Genomic DNA, 17,624 nt, shown 5'->3' on the forward strand with positions numbered 1-17,624 from the left:
TAATCTTGAGCTGCATCAGACAGGGACACCTTGCCTGTGATTATCTTGCAGTTCAGACTGATTTTAAAAATGACATGACACGGAAAATTCTATTGAAAGAAAGATTTGATAAATTCTATTCACTTACACACCTATAGCCATATTTGAAGGAAGCAGCATTTGGCTTACTGTAAGTCATGAGCTCAAGGTCATCTGCTTTATATCAGCATTGAGAAGTTAACCAAATGTAATAGTGAAAAGTATTTTAATGGGACTCCAACTAATCTAGGATTAAGCTCTATTGCATCATTTTAAAAGATGCGTCTTTTGGGAAAAATAATGTATTGTATCATTTTTTTTCTGATCGACTATTCATCTTGCACCAAGTAAAACTTAAAATCAACCAGGACACCTGTAGCTGTGTATAATAGCAAGTGAGGATATTCAAAAGCATTTATTTTTATTAAAAATGGCATTGGCATATGACAGATGTTATATTCTGCTTATGCATAGGGTATAAAGTATTTCCTGTTCACTATCTCTAAACTCTCATGGAGTTCTGTGCCACATGTGAGAGTTTATGGCAAAATATCTCTAGGGTCAGATTCAAATATCCTTACTGATGCTGAGTAGCACTTTATACTGGTACTCATTGTGAATGTGGGTAGCTGAATCCTGACCACAGTGATTTTGATTTGCCCTCAAATACTCATCCTTTTCCTCTGAATATGTGGATTGTGGATGCCAGGCTGTCAGTGGTTAATATGAAGAATTAGTCTAAATAAACTATCAATCTTTACACCTTTATTTTTTTTAAATTATTTAACTTTTATTACTGTTGCACCATTTATACAATTACATATAATTTCAATGCATCCATTGTACATTTTATTTTTCATTTGTTTTCCAATGAGTGGTGTGTTGGTGTCTGTGACACAGAATGGAAGAGAAACTGGAACTGCAATGAACGCAGACTTTTTCATTTCCACTGACCAATAAACAGAACTACAGGTGCACCCAACCACAGACATGCATTAACTCGTCATGAGAAATCTAGGTAGGCTAAGTAGGATGAGAATGCTGTTTACTCCCAAAAATATTTGGAGAGGAAGAAGAATTGGAGGATTGGCATTGAGAAAAATGTGGACAGCTAAGTGGGTTTTGTCTGAAAGTTGGCATTCATCCACTGCATAAAAAATATATCAAAATAAGAAAGGCTGTAAATAAAAAAAAAAAACACCCACAGAAAATACTGCTTTCATAAAGATCTGATTGCCTTGGCACAAGCCTAGCGGGCAGAATCAAAAGCATCACTCCCAAACCCCATTACAAAACGAAAAAAGTATTTTGATACATTGGTGGAGTGCATTTACAGCAGTTCAGATACAAAAGATGTGCTGTACTTTCAGACATCCATATTTTTCATTATTATTTTTAAATCCTGGCAGAAAGTATATTAGATATTTCCCCACAAAAATACTATTTGGATTCTTCCCCCCCCCCCTCCTCCCTTGCTCCCTCCCAACTTGATGGGACATCCTTTTTTTTTCCCCCTGGGCAATACATATTGTTATTTCAGATCTGAAACAAGTTAGTATAGCTGAAAAAATTAAAAAAAAAAAAAAGACACAGGTTGTTTTAAGTGGTTAATTTCAACAGGCTGTCCAATTTAATCTTGCACTGCTATGGTTTGATCCGAATTAGTCGCTGGAACTTCAGAAGATTTCGCTTCCTCTGGTGGGGCTGCAGGCGCTGAAGCCTTGGGAGTAGAACTAGGTGCTTCTGTTGCTGCCGGGGTCTCCTTGGAAGAAGGTGCAGCCTCGCTGCTGCTAGGTTTTGAGTCTGAAGCTGGGGCCACATCACTTTTAGTTTCTTGCGCTGCAGGTGCTGTGGGAGCCTCAGTCTTTTTGGCTTCCCCTTCCTCTTTGCTCTTGTCATCCGCTTTACTAGTAGCTGTGGCTTCTGAAGGCTGGGAAACTTTTGCATCATTGCTGGGCTCAGAAGTTTTAGGTGCTTCACTACTGGCAGCAGGAGCAGAGGCTGAAGTCTGTTCCTCTTGCTTAGGTGCCAGTTGTTCATTGTTCTTCTGTGGCTCCACTTTTGCGTCAACAACGGCCTCTGGCTTCTCTGGTTCAGATTTCTGGACTTCTTCCTGGCTCACGGCTTTTTCTTTTTCCCCTTCTTTGTCTTCTGTCTTATTGGCAGCAACCTGGGACTCTTTATCACCCTTCTCCTCCTTGTTGTTCTCCTTCACTTCTGCGGTCTCTGTGGTTTGCTGGGCATCCTCATTCTGTTTTGGAGTCTCCTCTTCCTCAGTAGCTGCTCCCTCAGCCTTCTTGTCCTTGTCTTTAGCTTTTTCATCATTCACATTGTACCCCTTCTTCTTCTTGCTAAGTTTGCCTCCCATGTTTGGAGTTCTGCAAAAAAAGAGAAAAAAGATGGTTAACAAAAACCTTCTCAAAGCTAAATTCCTTACTACTTCTCACACCAGCAGCTGGAAAGTTTGGGTGCTGACTGTTCCAGCAGAGAATGCAGTAACTTGATCACTGATTAGCTACTGGACACAATGATCCAGTAGCGTGCCAAACACCTATCAGGGCACTACCTGCCCTGCCCCAGAGGCCCTGCAATACTTGGGCCACCAGATCCTTAAATCATCACCCCATGAAGTCAAGAAGAATCAGCTGCTAGTGCTATTTACCCCTCCACTTTCCAATTTCTGTCAGGAGGAACTGAAAAGGGAGGAAGAGGAAGCATGCAACCCTATCCTCTTATGTCTCGGAAAGGTATTCAAGGGGAATAAAAGAAGAAGAGCTCAGGAGTACCATTCAAGTTAGACAAATACTAAATTTGAATCCTTACAAAGCCTAGCTGCTATATCCATCTCTGGCTAGCACAAAAATCCACTATTACTCAGTCCCTAACAAAACTTGTTTTGGATTTACTAGAATAACAGTGGTCACTGCTTCTCAGTGATTGAAATGAATCCATCACATACAAGCAACTTGACAGCACTGATCCATACTGGGGGGTGCTTGGTGTAACAAAAAGCACAAACAAGTAGTGCATGTTCAGTAGCCAGATTTCAAATGTTAATAACTCAGCTAGTTATATTTTGATCCAGAGCTGAGACCACAGGCCAAGTTTTAGCCTAGAAAGATTTTTTTTTTTTTTTACAGCCAACCTATAAACTGATTCAAACTGTTTTAGAATGAAAGTGCTGAGCCAACTAACAGTGACACTGAACGGATTTATGTTTTACCCAACATAAAAGACTGCATATACTTCACCACAATGTCCCATGACTTACATAGTTCATTCCCACTAAGAAGGCAGCTTGCCCAGTGGGTGTGGATGCACAGAGGACAAAAATATGCACACAGATTCAAGTTTGATTAAGTGGACATGCCCACTACATTCAAAATTAAAATGGAATCAAGAACCAGGAAGGACTTTGGAATAAGGATTGACCTGGCTTATTGTGCCACTTATCCTGTTGTTCCTTCATATTGCAGCACATATGGTATGTAAGAATCTCCCACTGTTTTAATTCTGTCACATAAGGAACCTTATGAGCTGCAATACTTGGGCACAGCAGGTTGAGTTAAGAAACAGCAACGCTGACAACCTGAAATACAGCAAGGCTATTACCGCTCTTCTGATAGAGAGACAAACCCAATGTGGGGATTTTTTTACATGCAGGTTTATATGTAGTACACAATGTAATATATACTATTTAACCTGTTTAAAATGTTATCTCTCTTTCTTACAGCCTCTCACCAAGATTTTTAAATGTACTAGTGATTGGATTCCCAACCTGAGTCACCTTAAAGAGATCCAACTTTCAGAACCCCCAAGTCCCTGCCCTTAGTCAGGCCTCTTTAAAATATGCCTCAAGCTGGACATGCAAAAGTGAAGGCACCCAACATCACTCGTCATTTCTGAAAATCTTGGCTTCTGTCAATCGGTGTCTACATCTGTGTTTGATATGAGGATTTATATCTTCTTGGTAAGGAGTAAAGACTCAAGTCTTAGCTAACAAGATCTTCAATCCTGAACTGTACATTGAAACACAAATTTGGTCTGGTTAAAACAAAGGAGAGATTGAAAGGTGATGTCATTATTAATGGGCCCCCAACTTGAAAATCTACTCTCTGTCTGAAAAATATTTACTCACTATTGTTACCAGTAGTACTACTGTTGCAACCTGGAGATCATCATAAATGAAAGATTAGAGCAGGGAAATTCTCTTTCAGTTTTATATTTAGAAGACAGCGAAATGTACTGTCAAATACATGTTCCATTTCAGAGCTTCCTCTGTAGAGTCAAATTACTAAGTTTCCCTTGTTTGGGTGGTTCTTTCTCACAGCTATAGGGGAGAAAAAATATATGATTTTTTTTGTATTTTTACATACACAATTATTAGGGAAAATCAGGGGCAGATATAATATCAGGAATTACTCTTAAGCCATTTTTAAAAAGTGACTAGCTTTCAAGTTGACTATGTCCCTTTAACATCTTGGTCTTCCTGAAATTCCTTTTACAAAAATCTAATTTAATTTGCACCACCTATACTCTTTTTGTATTTCTCCTAGCTTGGGAAATGAAGATAACTTAGAAAAAAATGAAAGTGAAACTGACTAGTCAAATTCTACTCTAGCACAATCCTGCAGTGTTTATACAGTATTGTAAAGAGTGCAATATGTTGTTTCCTTGACATCTTTCTATTAGCATTTTACTGCAAACACAAATCTAATTTTAGGGCAGAAGTTGAACTATGAGTGTTCCTTTAAGACACAACAGCGCTCTATATCAAATTTTACTAAAATAGTGATAACATCAACTCAGGGGTGCAGGGGAAATAATCCATTCCATCCTTCTGCATGGTGGCCAAGATACCCATCATACACTCAAGTTATTCATAGATTCCAGGACTGGAAGGGACCTCGAGAGGTCATCGAGTCCAGTCCCCTGACTCATGACAGGACCAAATACTGTCTAGACCATCCCTGATAGACATTTATCTAACCTACTCTTAAATATCTCCAGAGATGAGATTCCACAACCTCCCTAGGCAATTTATTCCAGTGTTTAACCACCCTGACAGTTAGGAACTTTTTCCTAATGTCCAACCTAAACCTCCCTTGCTGCAGTTTAAGCCCATTGCTTCTTGTTCTATCCTTAGAGGCTAAGGTGAACAAGTTTTCTCCCTCCTCCTTATGACACCCTTTTAGATACCTGAAAACTGCTATCATGTCCCCTCTCAGTCTTCTCTTTTCCAAACTAAACAAACCCAATTCTTTCAGCCTTCTTTCATAGGTCATGTTCTCAAGACCTTTAATCATTCTTGTTGCTCTTCTCTGGACGCTCTCCAATTTCTCCACATCTTTCTTGAAATGCGGTGCCCAGAACTGGACACAATACTCCAGTTGAGGCCTAACCAGCGCAGAGTAGAGCGGAAGAATGACTTCTCGTGTCTTGCTCACAACACACCTGTTAATGCATCCCAGAATCACGTTTGCTTTTTTTGCAACAGCATCACACTGTTGACTCATATTTAGCTTGTGGTCCACTATAACCCCTACATCCCTTTCTGCCGTACTCCTTCCTAGACAGTCTCTTCCCATTCTGTATGTGTGAAACTGATTTTTCCTTCTTAAGTAGAGCACTTTGCATTTGTCTTTGTTAAACTTCATCCTGTTTACCTCAGACCATTTCTCCAATTTGTCCAGATCATTTTGAATTATGACCCTGTCCTCCAAAGCACCATCTGGTGATGTTCTACCCATTATCAGATTTTGAAATGCAAACCCCATTAATTAGTACATTACTTGACAAGTAGCACTGATGTGCCATTTCAGTCCTCATTTCTTTAGATTAGCATATTACCACTGATCTCGATGGAGGACCATTCGCTTTCAGTAGCCTGGACAAGGGACCTTTCTTCAGAGAGGTAGATTTCCTGCTGTTGTATCAACAAGGCATATGCACAGTCTAACAGTGGCTCCCCTGTATATGTTCAGTTGAAATTGGAAATTATGATCGACAGTGACCTTTGAGGTCTCAAGCCTCAAACAGGAGAATAATCACAAGGAAACTATTTATGTGAGTAATGGGGAAATGTGGAATCCCGCAATGGTAATGTATCTTAAGAGCCTTATGCTGAGAAGCAATATGCTATTCCCAAAGAGATTGAAAGGTGAACCACTGTAAAAGGATTCTAACCCTAGGTGAACAATACTGAAGGATTCTAAGGACTACTTTTGTTGAAGAAAATTCAACCTCTTAGTTATTTAAAAAAAAAATTTAAAAAAAGGCCAAGGACTTTGTTTGCTGTCTGATAACATCATGGCCTCCCCAATTCTCACTACTTATTAGTCTAGTCCATCGATTTCAGCTCCAGCACTTCTTATAGAAACAAAAGGCGGTTTACATGCTCATACAACTGGTGAGCTTCAGAGGGTTTTTGCAATTCAGCAGGAACAGAGATTTATACCAGAGCTGTGTGCACTTCCAGATTTCCAATCCCTAACTAAGCCTCTATTTGTTTTCCAGTACTAGTGCCCAAATACCATGAGCCTAATTTCATTTTCTGCACCTTCTGTATTTTTCCAGATTTTACTATAACATGTATTGCAATTTGCCAACCTTACTTTTTTAATACAAATTATTGTGCTCTGAATACTGCTGCTCACAAAATGCTCTAGGGTAGAGGTCCTTCAAGAAGCAGAAATACATGCTTAAAAGATAAATGAATGCTCAAGAACCTATGAAATAGATTTTATTTGTTCTGATGTATTTTCTGTGTGGTTCCTGTGCCCCAGATTTACCTGCAGCCAATCGGTATTATGCATTAGGACAGAAATGTGGGGGAATGATGTATAAACTATTTTCAGATCTATTTATAGATGCTTAGAGTTTAAAATGGACTGCTACTTTCCAGCCTTGAGAATAAGCTAACCAAAGCAGATAAGGGTTTTTTTTAAAAAAGACAGATCACTCTGGAATTTGTAGGCCAGCTTATTAGACAGCTGTTTCCTAAGCTAGTAGGTGTTGCTACCAGTCATGCAGTAACAGTCATTTACTTAATTGAAAGTGCTGCATGAAGATCACTCATCCTCTCAGTAAGTTTTCCAGTTGCCTTGTTTCTATTCATTTTATAACCAAAGAGACTGTTTCTTTTCCTTTCCTGGCTTATCAGGCTATAACACAAAATGAGGACATAGGAACCATCAGTGCTACCATGGAGGTGTATTTGTGCTGTAGGTAAAGATGGGATTTGATGTTCTTCTCCCCAACCCATCCTACCTTCCGCTCAATTACTCTCTCTCTCAATGCACCAAGTCCCCTCTCGCTTTCTATCTCTGATTTCCTCCTCCAGAAGTGGGTCCTTATTTCTGTTACCATTGTCTGAAGTGGGTGTTATTATCCCCAGAACCCTTACCACCAGTTCTAGCCATGCTTCAAAGAAGGCTCTCGGTATAGTGTAAAGAATCCTGTGGTACATCAGACACAAAAGGCTCCTGCTGCACATAACTGAACAGAATATTAAAAAAACGTTTAGAGCAGGAACCAGAGGGGAAGAAACTTAGCAAGCAGAATTCAAGACTGGTCTGTTGGTAAGAGACTACAGCAAAGCCCATGATGTCTGGTGCCATGTAACCATGTGTCTAATGTATATACAAGGCTTCCTCTTGAGACCATTCCCATACAGTATTGTACTATTGAAGGGTCAAATACTAGCTTTAATATCCACATTTGAGTCAATTCAAACCAAAGGCAAAAAAAGATTCCTTAAATATACCCTTAAATTTAATGACAACATCTTAAATCTTAAATTTACTGACAACATCCTAAGGTTTGCTTTATTTTTGACCACCACACAGAGACCCTTCTGGTATGAGAGAGAAAAGGAGGAGAAAAGACTCATTTATGGAAATAATGCTGGTTTTAGATGGTCTCATTATGAGAGCCAGGAGCAGGTATTGTTTTCATGTTTAGGTAAAGAAAATGGTGTATGTTCAGAGACACATTCATAGCTTCCATTGACCTAAGTGGGAGCTGTGAGTGCTCAGCATTGCTAAAAGTCTGGCCACTTACTGCAATTCCTAATGTGGGTTTGAGTGCCTAAATTTAGGCAACCAGGTTCAAAAATCTAGGCCCAACTGACTACACTGAAAAATGTGCCCCATGACATTCTGGGAAGAAAAACAATCTATTCTAAAGAATAATCTATTAGATCATATTGACTCAAGGATCAAAGCCACCCCAAATGAAAGGTGAGAGAAAGCTGATGCACATGTACATGTAGAGGCCTTTGCCCGGCACTTTCCAGTGTGCCAACTTGTTATACCAATATAATAAAAACCAGCAGGATCTTATTAAGAGGGATAACATTTTGGTGGAGAATAGTGAAAGGGGGATTATTGGTATTTTTGCCTCACTTATTGTAAACCAATCTGTGTGCACACAACCGGCTCTACAGAGCACAGTTCTATTCCTGGTTAACCAAAACTGCTGGCCCCCGTGTGGGTAGTAGAAAAAGTAAAATTGTTAACAAAAACTGCTGGCCCCCGTGTGGGTAGTAGGAAAAGTAAAATTGTTAACAAAAACTGCTGGCCCCCGTGTGGGTAGTAGGAAACTTGTTATATATATATATATATATCAGGAGCAACAAGACGGTCCCAGGGACCAGACAGTGCTGCTTGCTGAACAAAATTTAAAATGTTTAAAAAAAGGCAAGGGAAAACAGTCCCAGAGGAAGAAATAAAGTCAAAAATAGCTTCTACCTCACCTTTTATTAAAGAGATAACGCCTTTTCAGCAAATCCTCCAAAGATATGGGCACAGTCCTTGGACTGAACAAGCCCTTGCAGATATCTGCACCATTTTGGACCTAGAGGCTAGATTGGCCCAATATATCCTCATATGCAAACCCCTAAATGCAGTAAAAAGAGATGCTGCAGGGATCTGGCTGCTGTGGAAGGCTTGTAATGACAGCTACCTCCACCTAGCAGCCTGTAAAGAGGAGAAAATATCTCTAAAAGAAAAACTATCCCAATTGGAAAAAGGGGTAGAAAATTGGAAAGTAATGGCACATTGGGAAAAAGAGGCTTGGGACCCCCGAAAAATATGGGAAGAAAATAAACAACCATTGTAAGCTGCTCTTTTAGGAATTAAGGGTTATAGTGCTTAATATTTATCAGTTTGGTTTTTTTTGTTGGTTGTTGGTTGTTGTTCACAACTGTTGGGAAAATGTAAAAACAAAAAACTGCATCAAGATTTAAAGCCTCTGCTGCAAAAGCAGAGAAATAAAAATGTATGTAGTACCCAAACCCAGTTAGCTGCCCTTAAGGTTGGGTACAGAGAGTTAAAACAGCACTCTCACATCTTACAGCAGCAGTAACATCAGGAAAAAAAAAACATTTAAGACCCCAGAAGGGGCAGGTTTTTGGGACTCCTCTGGAGAGTGGGAAGGGGAATATTTGGGTAGATTCCTCCTCCCAGGGCCAGAATGCCATTGCAACAGTAACAACAGTGCCTGCTTCTGCCTCAAACCTCCAGGCCATGGCAAAGTGGCTGGGAATTTTAAAGTAAAAAAAAAATATTTTTTTTTGCACCACTTAATTAGCATTTGTGCAGCACCAAGTATCAAACACACAGTGGCAGAGACTAAGCAGGGTTTGCCATGTGGAAGCACTGTGCTAATTTATTTTTAAGCTTTTATCTTTCAGGCTCTAAAACCAAAACATCAGGAGAGCTGGTACCAGCTGAAGAGTTATAAAATTCCATGGTTACAGTGTCGCGACAAAGTCTGTGTTCAGTGTTCTCTGTTGCATGTTCTGTGTCTGTCTCTAGTGGTGTCCTGTGCTGGCATTGGGTCTAAAAAAAAAAAAATACTACACTAGACAGAGCAAATGTCTTTTCCTCTCTCTACTTCCCCCATGTCCATCCAACTTATCAATCACCACTTGTGTCCAAAAAAACTTTGGTCCCCAGTGCATCAGGTTTATTTTTTGTTAGGTTTTATTAATACATTTGTTTTGTTAGTTACATTTGCTTGTATTGTTAATTCCACACTTTTCTCTATACACTCTGGTTCTACTTCCCCAAGTCCTAAAGGGTAGTTCTTGGGCCCCCATAACCTGTAAGACCTTGGCCCATAATTGCAGGGCCCCATCTTTCAGGTCCCCCAAAATCTCTTAAGTACAACTGTTAAAAATAGGGAATTCTGCAACATTTTAGCAAATAAATGTTAGTTTAAGTCCAAATCAGCTTAACCTTGCATAACAACTGTGGTCCTCCAACAAAATCTTATTTGTTGTGTGTGCTTAAAAAGGTCCTAACCTCAGTAACTTTTATTGTTTGATGGCTAGTGCAGCATCAAATGTACCCAATTATTGTAATGGTTTTAGTTATATTCACCTGGTTATAATTGTTTGGTTTGTTTACAATAGATCACCTGTGCCCTACCATAACAACAACTACTGTAATGATCATAGATCAAGGGGCAAAGGGTTAGCAGCCCCCCCAGTAAATAAATGTAAATGAAATATCAGTACTGTTTTTACAAAACAAATAACTTATCATTGGTATAATATATTCTCTGGATGGTCCCCAACCACTACTGGCATCCTGTCAGTAATGCTACATCCCTTGATAGTTGTCTTAGTATTAAATTGTATTTGTATTATTGAAATGTTAACCATGTGTTTCTGGATAAAAAGACTGTACACTAGATTGAAATCACAAACCCATGTTGCCTCACAGTACCTTCTTTTAAACAGGTTACATAGAAAGTGACACTAACGAGTATATGTATATCGTAGTGTCAAAAGGGGGATTATGTAGGGATATTAAAGAAGGTTTATATTAAACATGGTTTATATGAGAAATGATTTATTGATTTATTGTTAATTAATACTTTAACTTAAGATTTATGTTAAAAGTAAATTTGTAATTCCCAGCATTTAGCCTCTAACCTGCAAGCCACCAGCTGTGTCTGTGTAAAGCCTGCTCAAAGAGATACTTGGTATAAAACTTGCTAAACATTAATTAACTCTAAGTAAGCCAAAACAGTAGCTGTTATAGTGTATAGATAGAGACCCCCACCCTCTGTAAGTTTTCATCTCACTTTATCTTTGCTTGTTAAAAGACAGGGAGTCTCACATAAATTGGTAACACCCTAAAAAGTAAAGAGACAGTGAAATAGATGTGATTAAGATAAAGAATGTATGTGAATGAATGGTTAGGGAGGTACCAGCCCGAAGAATTCAGTGTCGGCTGAAGAAGGTGTCAAGTGGGATCAACCAGATGACCCCCCCCCCCCCCCCCCGAGGGCAAACTGGAATCCACCCACCACACCTCAAAGGAAGGAAAAACAAAGCATCTGACAACATGGAGCCAGCCACCTGCTGATTGATTTAGCAACAGCAAAATGAAGCAACTCTCATGAACTGACATAGGAATAAATTCCTATAAAACTGGACTCTAAGGACTGAGGACTTTGAGTCTATGATTCTGCTGCCAGCCTCCAGGAGCATCAGATGCATCTGACACAGACTCGGCTCCATCCTCATGACCAAGATACCTGGCCAGTAACTTGGCATGAGCAACATCTAGGCTGGTAACTATAACATCTATACAGAACCTGAATGAATAATTGTGTGAATGTGTGTGTGTGTGTAAGGAATAAGTAGTAATAGAAATAAGTAGTAAAACAACGTTGTTTGCTTTTGTCTTTTGCTGTCTTTTGTTTTGTTATGGTATTTACAATAAATGTGGCATCTTTGCCTTATCCCTCTTAATAAGATCCTGCTGGTTTTTATTATATTGGTATAACAAACTGTGTAGCCCATTTGGTTTTGTTTAATTTTTCAATTTCAAAAGAATGAGAAAAATATGGAGAGCTACATTCAACGCAAGTACATTTATTATAGTGTACTTGTATTGTGGTAGCATCCACAATATGCTAAACACTGTCTGTGTATCTGGGAAGATGGTCCTTGAAGAGTTTACAAATCTACAGTGGTTAATATCATAACTGCTTGAGCTACAGTTGAAAGATATTGGCCTCAAGCCTCAAAATACATGTTTGGATCAAAACACTCCCCAAACTTTGAGGGGCACGCAAAATCCAAAGTTTGGGTTTGGAACTCTCTCTAGCTGTTACCAGCTGAATGTGGTGAAATTTAATTTGTGTAATCAAACACTCTCAAAGAGAGGGCCAGTTTATATTGTTGTGAAGAGGTCCTTTGAATTTTGATGTCTGTGCTTTTCCATTGCTGGAGAGAAACAGGAAAAGCAAAGTAGTATATAGGCTGTTTCTGTATGAGTAGTGAACAGCAATAATTTTCTGAAGTTCCAAAGCAGTAGCTCAGCCAAGTAGAGTGAAGTAAAAGACTTACAAGCTGCACCAGAGATAAAAAGCATTTCAATCCATTCAGAATTTTTTCACTGTAGTGTTGAAACATTAAGAAAAAATAACCCGTCTGCAGATATTGGAATGAAGATGTTCTAAAAGAAGATCAGAGTATATCTATAGGCTTTGTTCAACTCCTTCTAAAAGCTTCTTGGGCCAGATTTTTAAAAATCTGGGACCTCATCACCCTGAAGTTTTCTATCACTCCCAGAAAGTAGCACCAGAACTGAGGGCTTGGCTACACTTACACATTTGCAGCGCTGCAGCAGGGTGTGAAAACACACCCTCTGCAGCGCTGCAAATTGCGGCGCTACAAAGCGCCAGTGTAGTCAAAGCCCCAGCGCTGGGAGCCGCGCTCCCAGCGCTGTCCGTTATTCCCCACAGGGAAGTGGAGTACGGACAGCGCTGGGAGAGTTTTCTCCCAGCGCTGGCGCTTTGATTACACTTAGCGCTTCAAAGCGGTGCCGCGGCAGCGCTGCCGCGGCAGCGCTTTGAAATGCAAGTGTAGCCAAAGCCTCAGTTTATTTTAAAAAAATTCATTTTTATATCAGTAAATTAGCAAGTATCCTTCCCCGCTCCCCTCTACATACTGTCAAACACTCCCCTAAGATGGAATATACATGATTAGCTGGATACCTAGGATGCCAGCATCACAAAATGTTAAATCTAAGATCATGGATTACAGTAATGTATTCACAGAATAGAATGTTTAAAAAATTCAACTGGTCTTTAAATAGGCCAATATAACTGACTCTGGAAAAAAGTACAGTATAAAAATCTGACTGAGCAGTTTTTAAGAGTCATAATTAAATTGTGCCTCTATAATGAAATTGCATCCTTCTGAAAAAAAGTCAATAGACCTCTCTCTTTATATAACCATCTGTTTCAAGGTTTCATCTATAAAGTTATGACTTCCTGTATACACATACATATTTTATATAAAGCATCATTCAGTAAAAGCCTTCACATTGCAGCAAAGGGACAGATCATTTAATGAGCGACCAGACTAGGATTGACCATTACCAACATCATTAATAGAGAGAACTGTACATTTCCAGGATGGATGGAAGGCTAGAAAGACTACAGGCTGGAAAGGCTATGACCCCATAAACTAAGAGTCTGCTTCTGAGAAGAAACTACACACCCAGAGTTCCCACTCAACTTCAGTGGGAGTGTGGGGTGCTCAGCACTGCCAAAAATTAAGCCCCAAATCCCACTTCAGGAAAGCACTTAAGAATCTACTTAAATCCCATTGAAGTCCATGGAACTTAAGCATGTGCTTAAGAAACTGAGGCCTAAACTAGCACATTTGGCATACCATAGAAGAATGAAACTAACCTTCAACAGCTTATTTGGAGGAAGTAACAGGTCAGTTTCAGTCATACCAACTACAAAAATCAGCTGCCAAGCTTCCTCAGCATCAGCTACTTCCCATCTCATTCCCAGCTTTAAGTATTGTACAACAAAAGTCTACAATTCAAAGCAGAATTTCAACATTGCAAAATAAATAGATAGGTACCCTTCCTGCAGGTTACCCAGCCAACTGCTATTTAATAAAGGCATTGCAACAAACTGTAAGTAATCAAACATTGATGGAGCTCAGTAATTCAAAGACTTGCTATACTCATGTTTTTAGAAAAAGCCATAGATGTTTAACATAAAAAAGTGTGCGTATTAAGAACTTAGTTCTAGTGTTTAAAGCATTTAGTCAAGAAGTAGAGTATCAGAGGGGTAGCCGTGTTAGTCTGGTTCTGTGGAAGCAGCAAAGAATCCTGTGGCACCTTATAGACTAACAGACTTTTGCAGCATGAGCTTTCGTGGGTGAATACCCACTTCTTCGGATGCAAGAAGTAGAGTTACATATACAGTTAGGGCCAGATTTTCACAAGTACCTCAGCACCCAACAGCTCCCACTTCACACTTTTGAAAATCTGAAAATTGGGATCCTGATGGTCTACTTCTATTGCAATAGAAAAAAAATTACTAACTTGCTTTTTCACAAGGTATACAACAAAACCTAGGTTAAAGTACCAACGAGTCTTTCTGCAATTCCCACCACCACCAGTACAGGGAAATGAAGTGACTAGTCCAGGGGCGGGCAAACTTTTTGGCCTGAGGGCCACATTGGGGTTCTGAAACTGTATGGAGGGCCGGGTAAGGAAAGCTGTGCCTCCCCAAACAGTCTGGCCCCCACCCTCTCCCCCTCCCCGCCCCCCTTAGAACTGCCGACTCATCCAACCCCCGCTGCTCCTTGTCCCTTGACCACCCCCCTCATGGGACCCCCCCCACCCCAACCCAACCCCGATCCACCACCACCCCGCTCCCTGTTCCCTGATCCCTATCCAAACCCCTGCCCCCTGACAGGCCCCCCGGGACTCCCATGCCTATCCAACCACCCCCTGCTCCCCATCCCCTGACAGCCCCTTGGGACCCTCAGCCCCTTATCCAGCCCCCACCCCCCCACTCCCCACCCCATTACCATGCCGCTCAGAGCACCAGGACTAGCAGCTGTGCCCCCCGGCCGGAGCCAGCCACACCGCCACACAGTCTAGGGGTACGTCTACACTACGGGATTATTCCGAATTTACATAAACCGGTTTAGCAAAACAGATTGTATAAAATCGAGTGCGCGCGGCCACACTAAACACATTAAATCAGTGGTGTGCGTCCACGGTCCGAGGCTAGCGTCGATTTCTGGAGCGTTGCACTGTGGGTAGCTATTCCGTAGCTATCCCATAGTTCCCGCAGCCTCCCCCGCCCCTTGGAATTTCCGGGTTGAGATCCCAGTGCCTGATGGGGCAAAAATCATTGTCGCGGATGGTTCTGGGTAAATGTCGTCAGTCACTCCTTCCTCTGGGAAAGCAACGGCAGACAAGCATTTCGCGCCCTTTTTCCCTGGATTGCCCTGGCAGATGCCATAGCATGGCAATCATGGAGCCTGTTTAGCCTTTTGTGACTGTCACCGTATGTGTACTAGATGCCGCTCACAGAGGCGATTCAGCAGCGCTACACAGCAGCATGCTTTTGCTTTTGCATGACAGCAGAGATGGTTACCAGCCATACTGTACCATCTACCATACCATAAATTGGTAATAAGATGATCATGGTTACCAGTCCTTTTGCACTGCACCATTTGCTGCTGTCATAAGTGCCCCTGGCTGAGATCAGCCAGGGGCGCAAAAGCCAAAATTGGGAATGACTCCCTGAGTCAATCCCTCCTTTTTGGTATCTAAAAATAGAATCAGTCCTGCCTAGAATATGGGCAAGTGTACTATAGAACCACTGTATCATAGAACCAGAGAGCACAGCTGCTCTGTGTCAGATCCCGCAGAAATTATGAGCTGTATGCTATTCACAGGGGGTGCTCCTGCAACAACCCCACCTGTTGATTCCGTTCTTCCCCCAGCCTTCCTGGGCTACCGTAGCATTGTCCCCCCACTTGTGTGATGAAGTAATAAAGAATGCAGGAATAAGACACAGTGACTTGTTAGTGAGAAATGAGTGGAAGGCAGCCTCCAGCTGCTATGATAGTCCAGACAGGACATTAAGCAGTGTGGAGGAGAGGAGCCCAGCATCCCGCTGCTAGTCCAGGGGCAATTGAATCTTTTCTTTACACATGAAGGGTGGGGGCTGATGGAGCTCAGCCCCCTGTTGCTATGATGAGGACGGTTACCAGCCATACTGCATCATCTACCAGGAAAAATTAGGGCCAGGCGCCCTTGATCGACCTCACGGATGCTAGTCGGCATGGTTACCAGTCCTTTTGCACTGCCCCATGTGCTAATAGGCTGATGATGACAATGGATATCAGTCTTATTGCACCATCAGCCACCCATGGCGGGGGGGGGGGAGCAAGGATGTTGGTGTTGAGTGCTGCAGCATCGTGTCTATCTGCAGCATTCAGTAAAGATAGGGTGACATGTAAGAGAGTCAAGAGAGGATTGTTTTCCCTTACACTTCTGGGGGTGGGTGGGGGGGTGCGTAAATTGCCGAGCTATGCCCTCACCCACTGCGGACACTGTGTTTGACCCTAGAAGCATTTGGAGCTCAGCCAAGAATGCAAATACTTTTCGGAGACTGCAGGAACTGTGGGATAGCTTGAGTCCTCCAGTCCATGAGCATCCGTTTAATTCTTTGGCTTTCCGTTACGCTTGTCACGCAGCAGTGCGCTGAGTCCCTGCTATGGCGTCTGTCAGGAGATTTTTTTTAAATGATTTTGAATTTCGTCTTCTGTAACGGAGCGCTGATAGAACAGATTTGCCTGCCCTTACAGCAATCACATCCACATGGTCCATGCTGGAGCTCTTTCTTTATTTTGATTTTTAACTGCCTCGCCACACGTGCTGATCGGAGCTCCATGCTGGGCAAACAGGAAATATTCAAAAGTTCGCGGGGCTTTTCCTGTCTACCTGGCCACTGCATCCGAGTTCAGATTGCTGTCCAGAGCAGTCAGTGGTGCACTGTGGGATACCACCCGGAGGCCAATACCGTCGATCTGTGGTCACACTAACCCTAATCCGATATGGTAATACCGATACTAGCGCTACTCCTCTCGTTAGGGAGGAGTACAGAAACCGGTTTAAAGAGCCCTTTATATCGATATAAAGGGCCTCTTAGTGTGGACGGGTGTGGCGTTAAATCGGTTTTACGCTCCTTAAACCGGTTTAAACACGTAGTGTAGACCAGGTCTAGAGCACCGGGGCAGGCCGGCAGCTCTCGCAGCTGCACTGCCTGGCAGGAGCTCGCAGCCCCACCACCCAGAGCACTGGCAGCACAGCGAGCTGAGGCTGCGGGGGAGGAGGAACAGCAGGGGAGGGGCTGGGGGCTAGCCTCCCCGGCTGAGAGCTCAAGGGCCAGGCAGGACAGTACCGCAGGCCATAGTTTGCCTGCCAAAGTCAACAGAAGTCTGTCAGGGTCAGATTCCCAGTCCTGATCCTTAGCCAAAAGCCCATGGCTCCCCACCCATTCACATTTATCCTCAATCATTTATCCTTATGCTAACCCTGACCTAACGGCTTAACGTGATGGAGATGATTACGGTTGCCCTAGCTCAAGTTCAGGCTTCTTAAGACAAAGAAATTAAGCAGCTCTGAGAAATTTTAGTTGTCAGTCTGGAGGTATATGACCAAATTATACTCTTACTACATTGATGTATATATGAAATAAATCCATCAACATCAGTGGAGTTAATTACATGGCTGTAACAGAACAGAAGGTGGCCAGCA

At 41.8% G+C, this 17,624-nt stretch overlaps 1 protein-coding gene across 3 annotated transcripts in view; it reads right to left on the reverse strand.

The window, feature by feature from the left end:
- Positions 1–770: 770 nt before the first annotated feature.
- BASP1 (brain abundant membrane attached signal protein 1) overlaps positions 771–17,624 on the reverse strand; it is a 75,502-nt gene continuing 58,648 nt past the window's right edge. For all 3 annotated transcript variants that reach the window (XM_045007042.1, XM_045007041.1, XM_045007043.1), the window contains exon 2: positions 771–2,396. In XM_045007042.1, the coding sequence (XP_044862977.1) occupies positions 1,649–2,386 (738 nt within the window). In that variant the 5' untranslated portion in view covers positions 2,387–2,396 and the 3' untranslated portion in view covers positions 771–1,648. The remainder of the gene's footprint in view (positions 2,397–17,624) is intronic.

The sequence above is a fragment of the Mauremys mutica genome, chromosome 2 (genome assembly GCF_020497125.1).
Source record: "Mauremys mutica isolate MM-2020 ecotype Southern chromosome 2, ASM2049712v1, whole genome shotgun sequence".
NCBI classification, from domain to species: Eukaryota; Metazoa; Chordata; order Testudines; family Geoemydidae; genus Mauremys; species Mauremys mutica.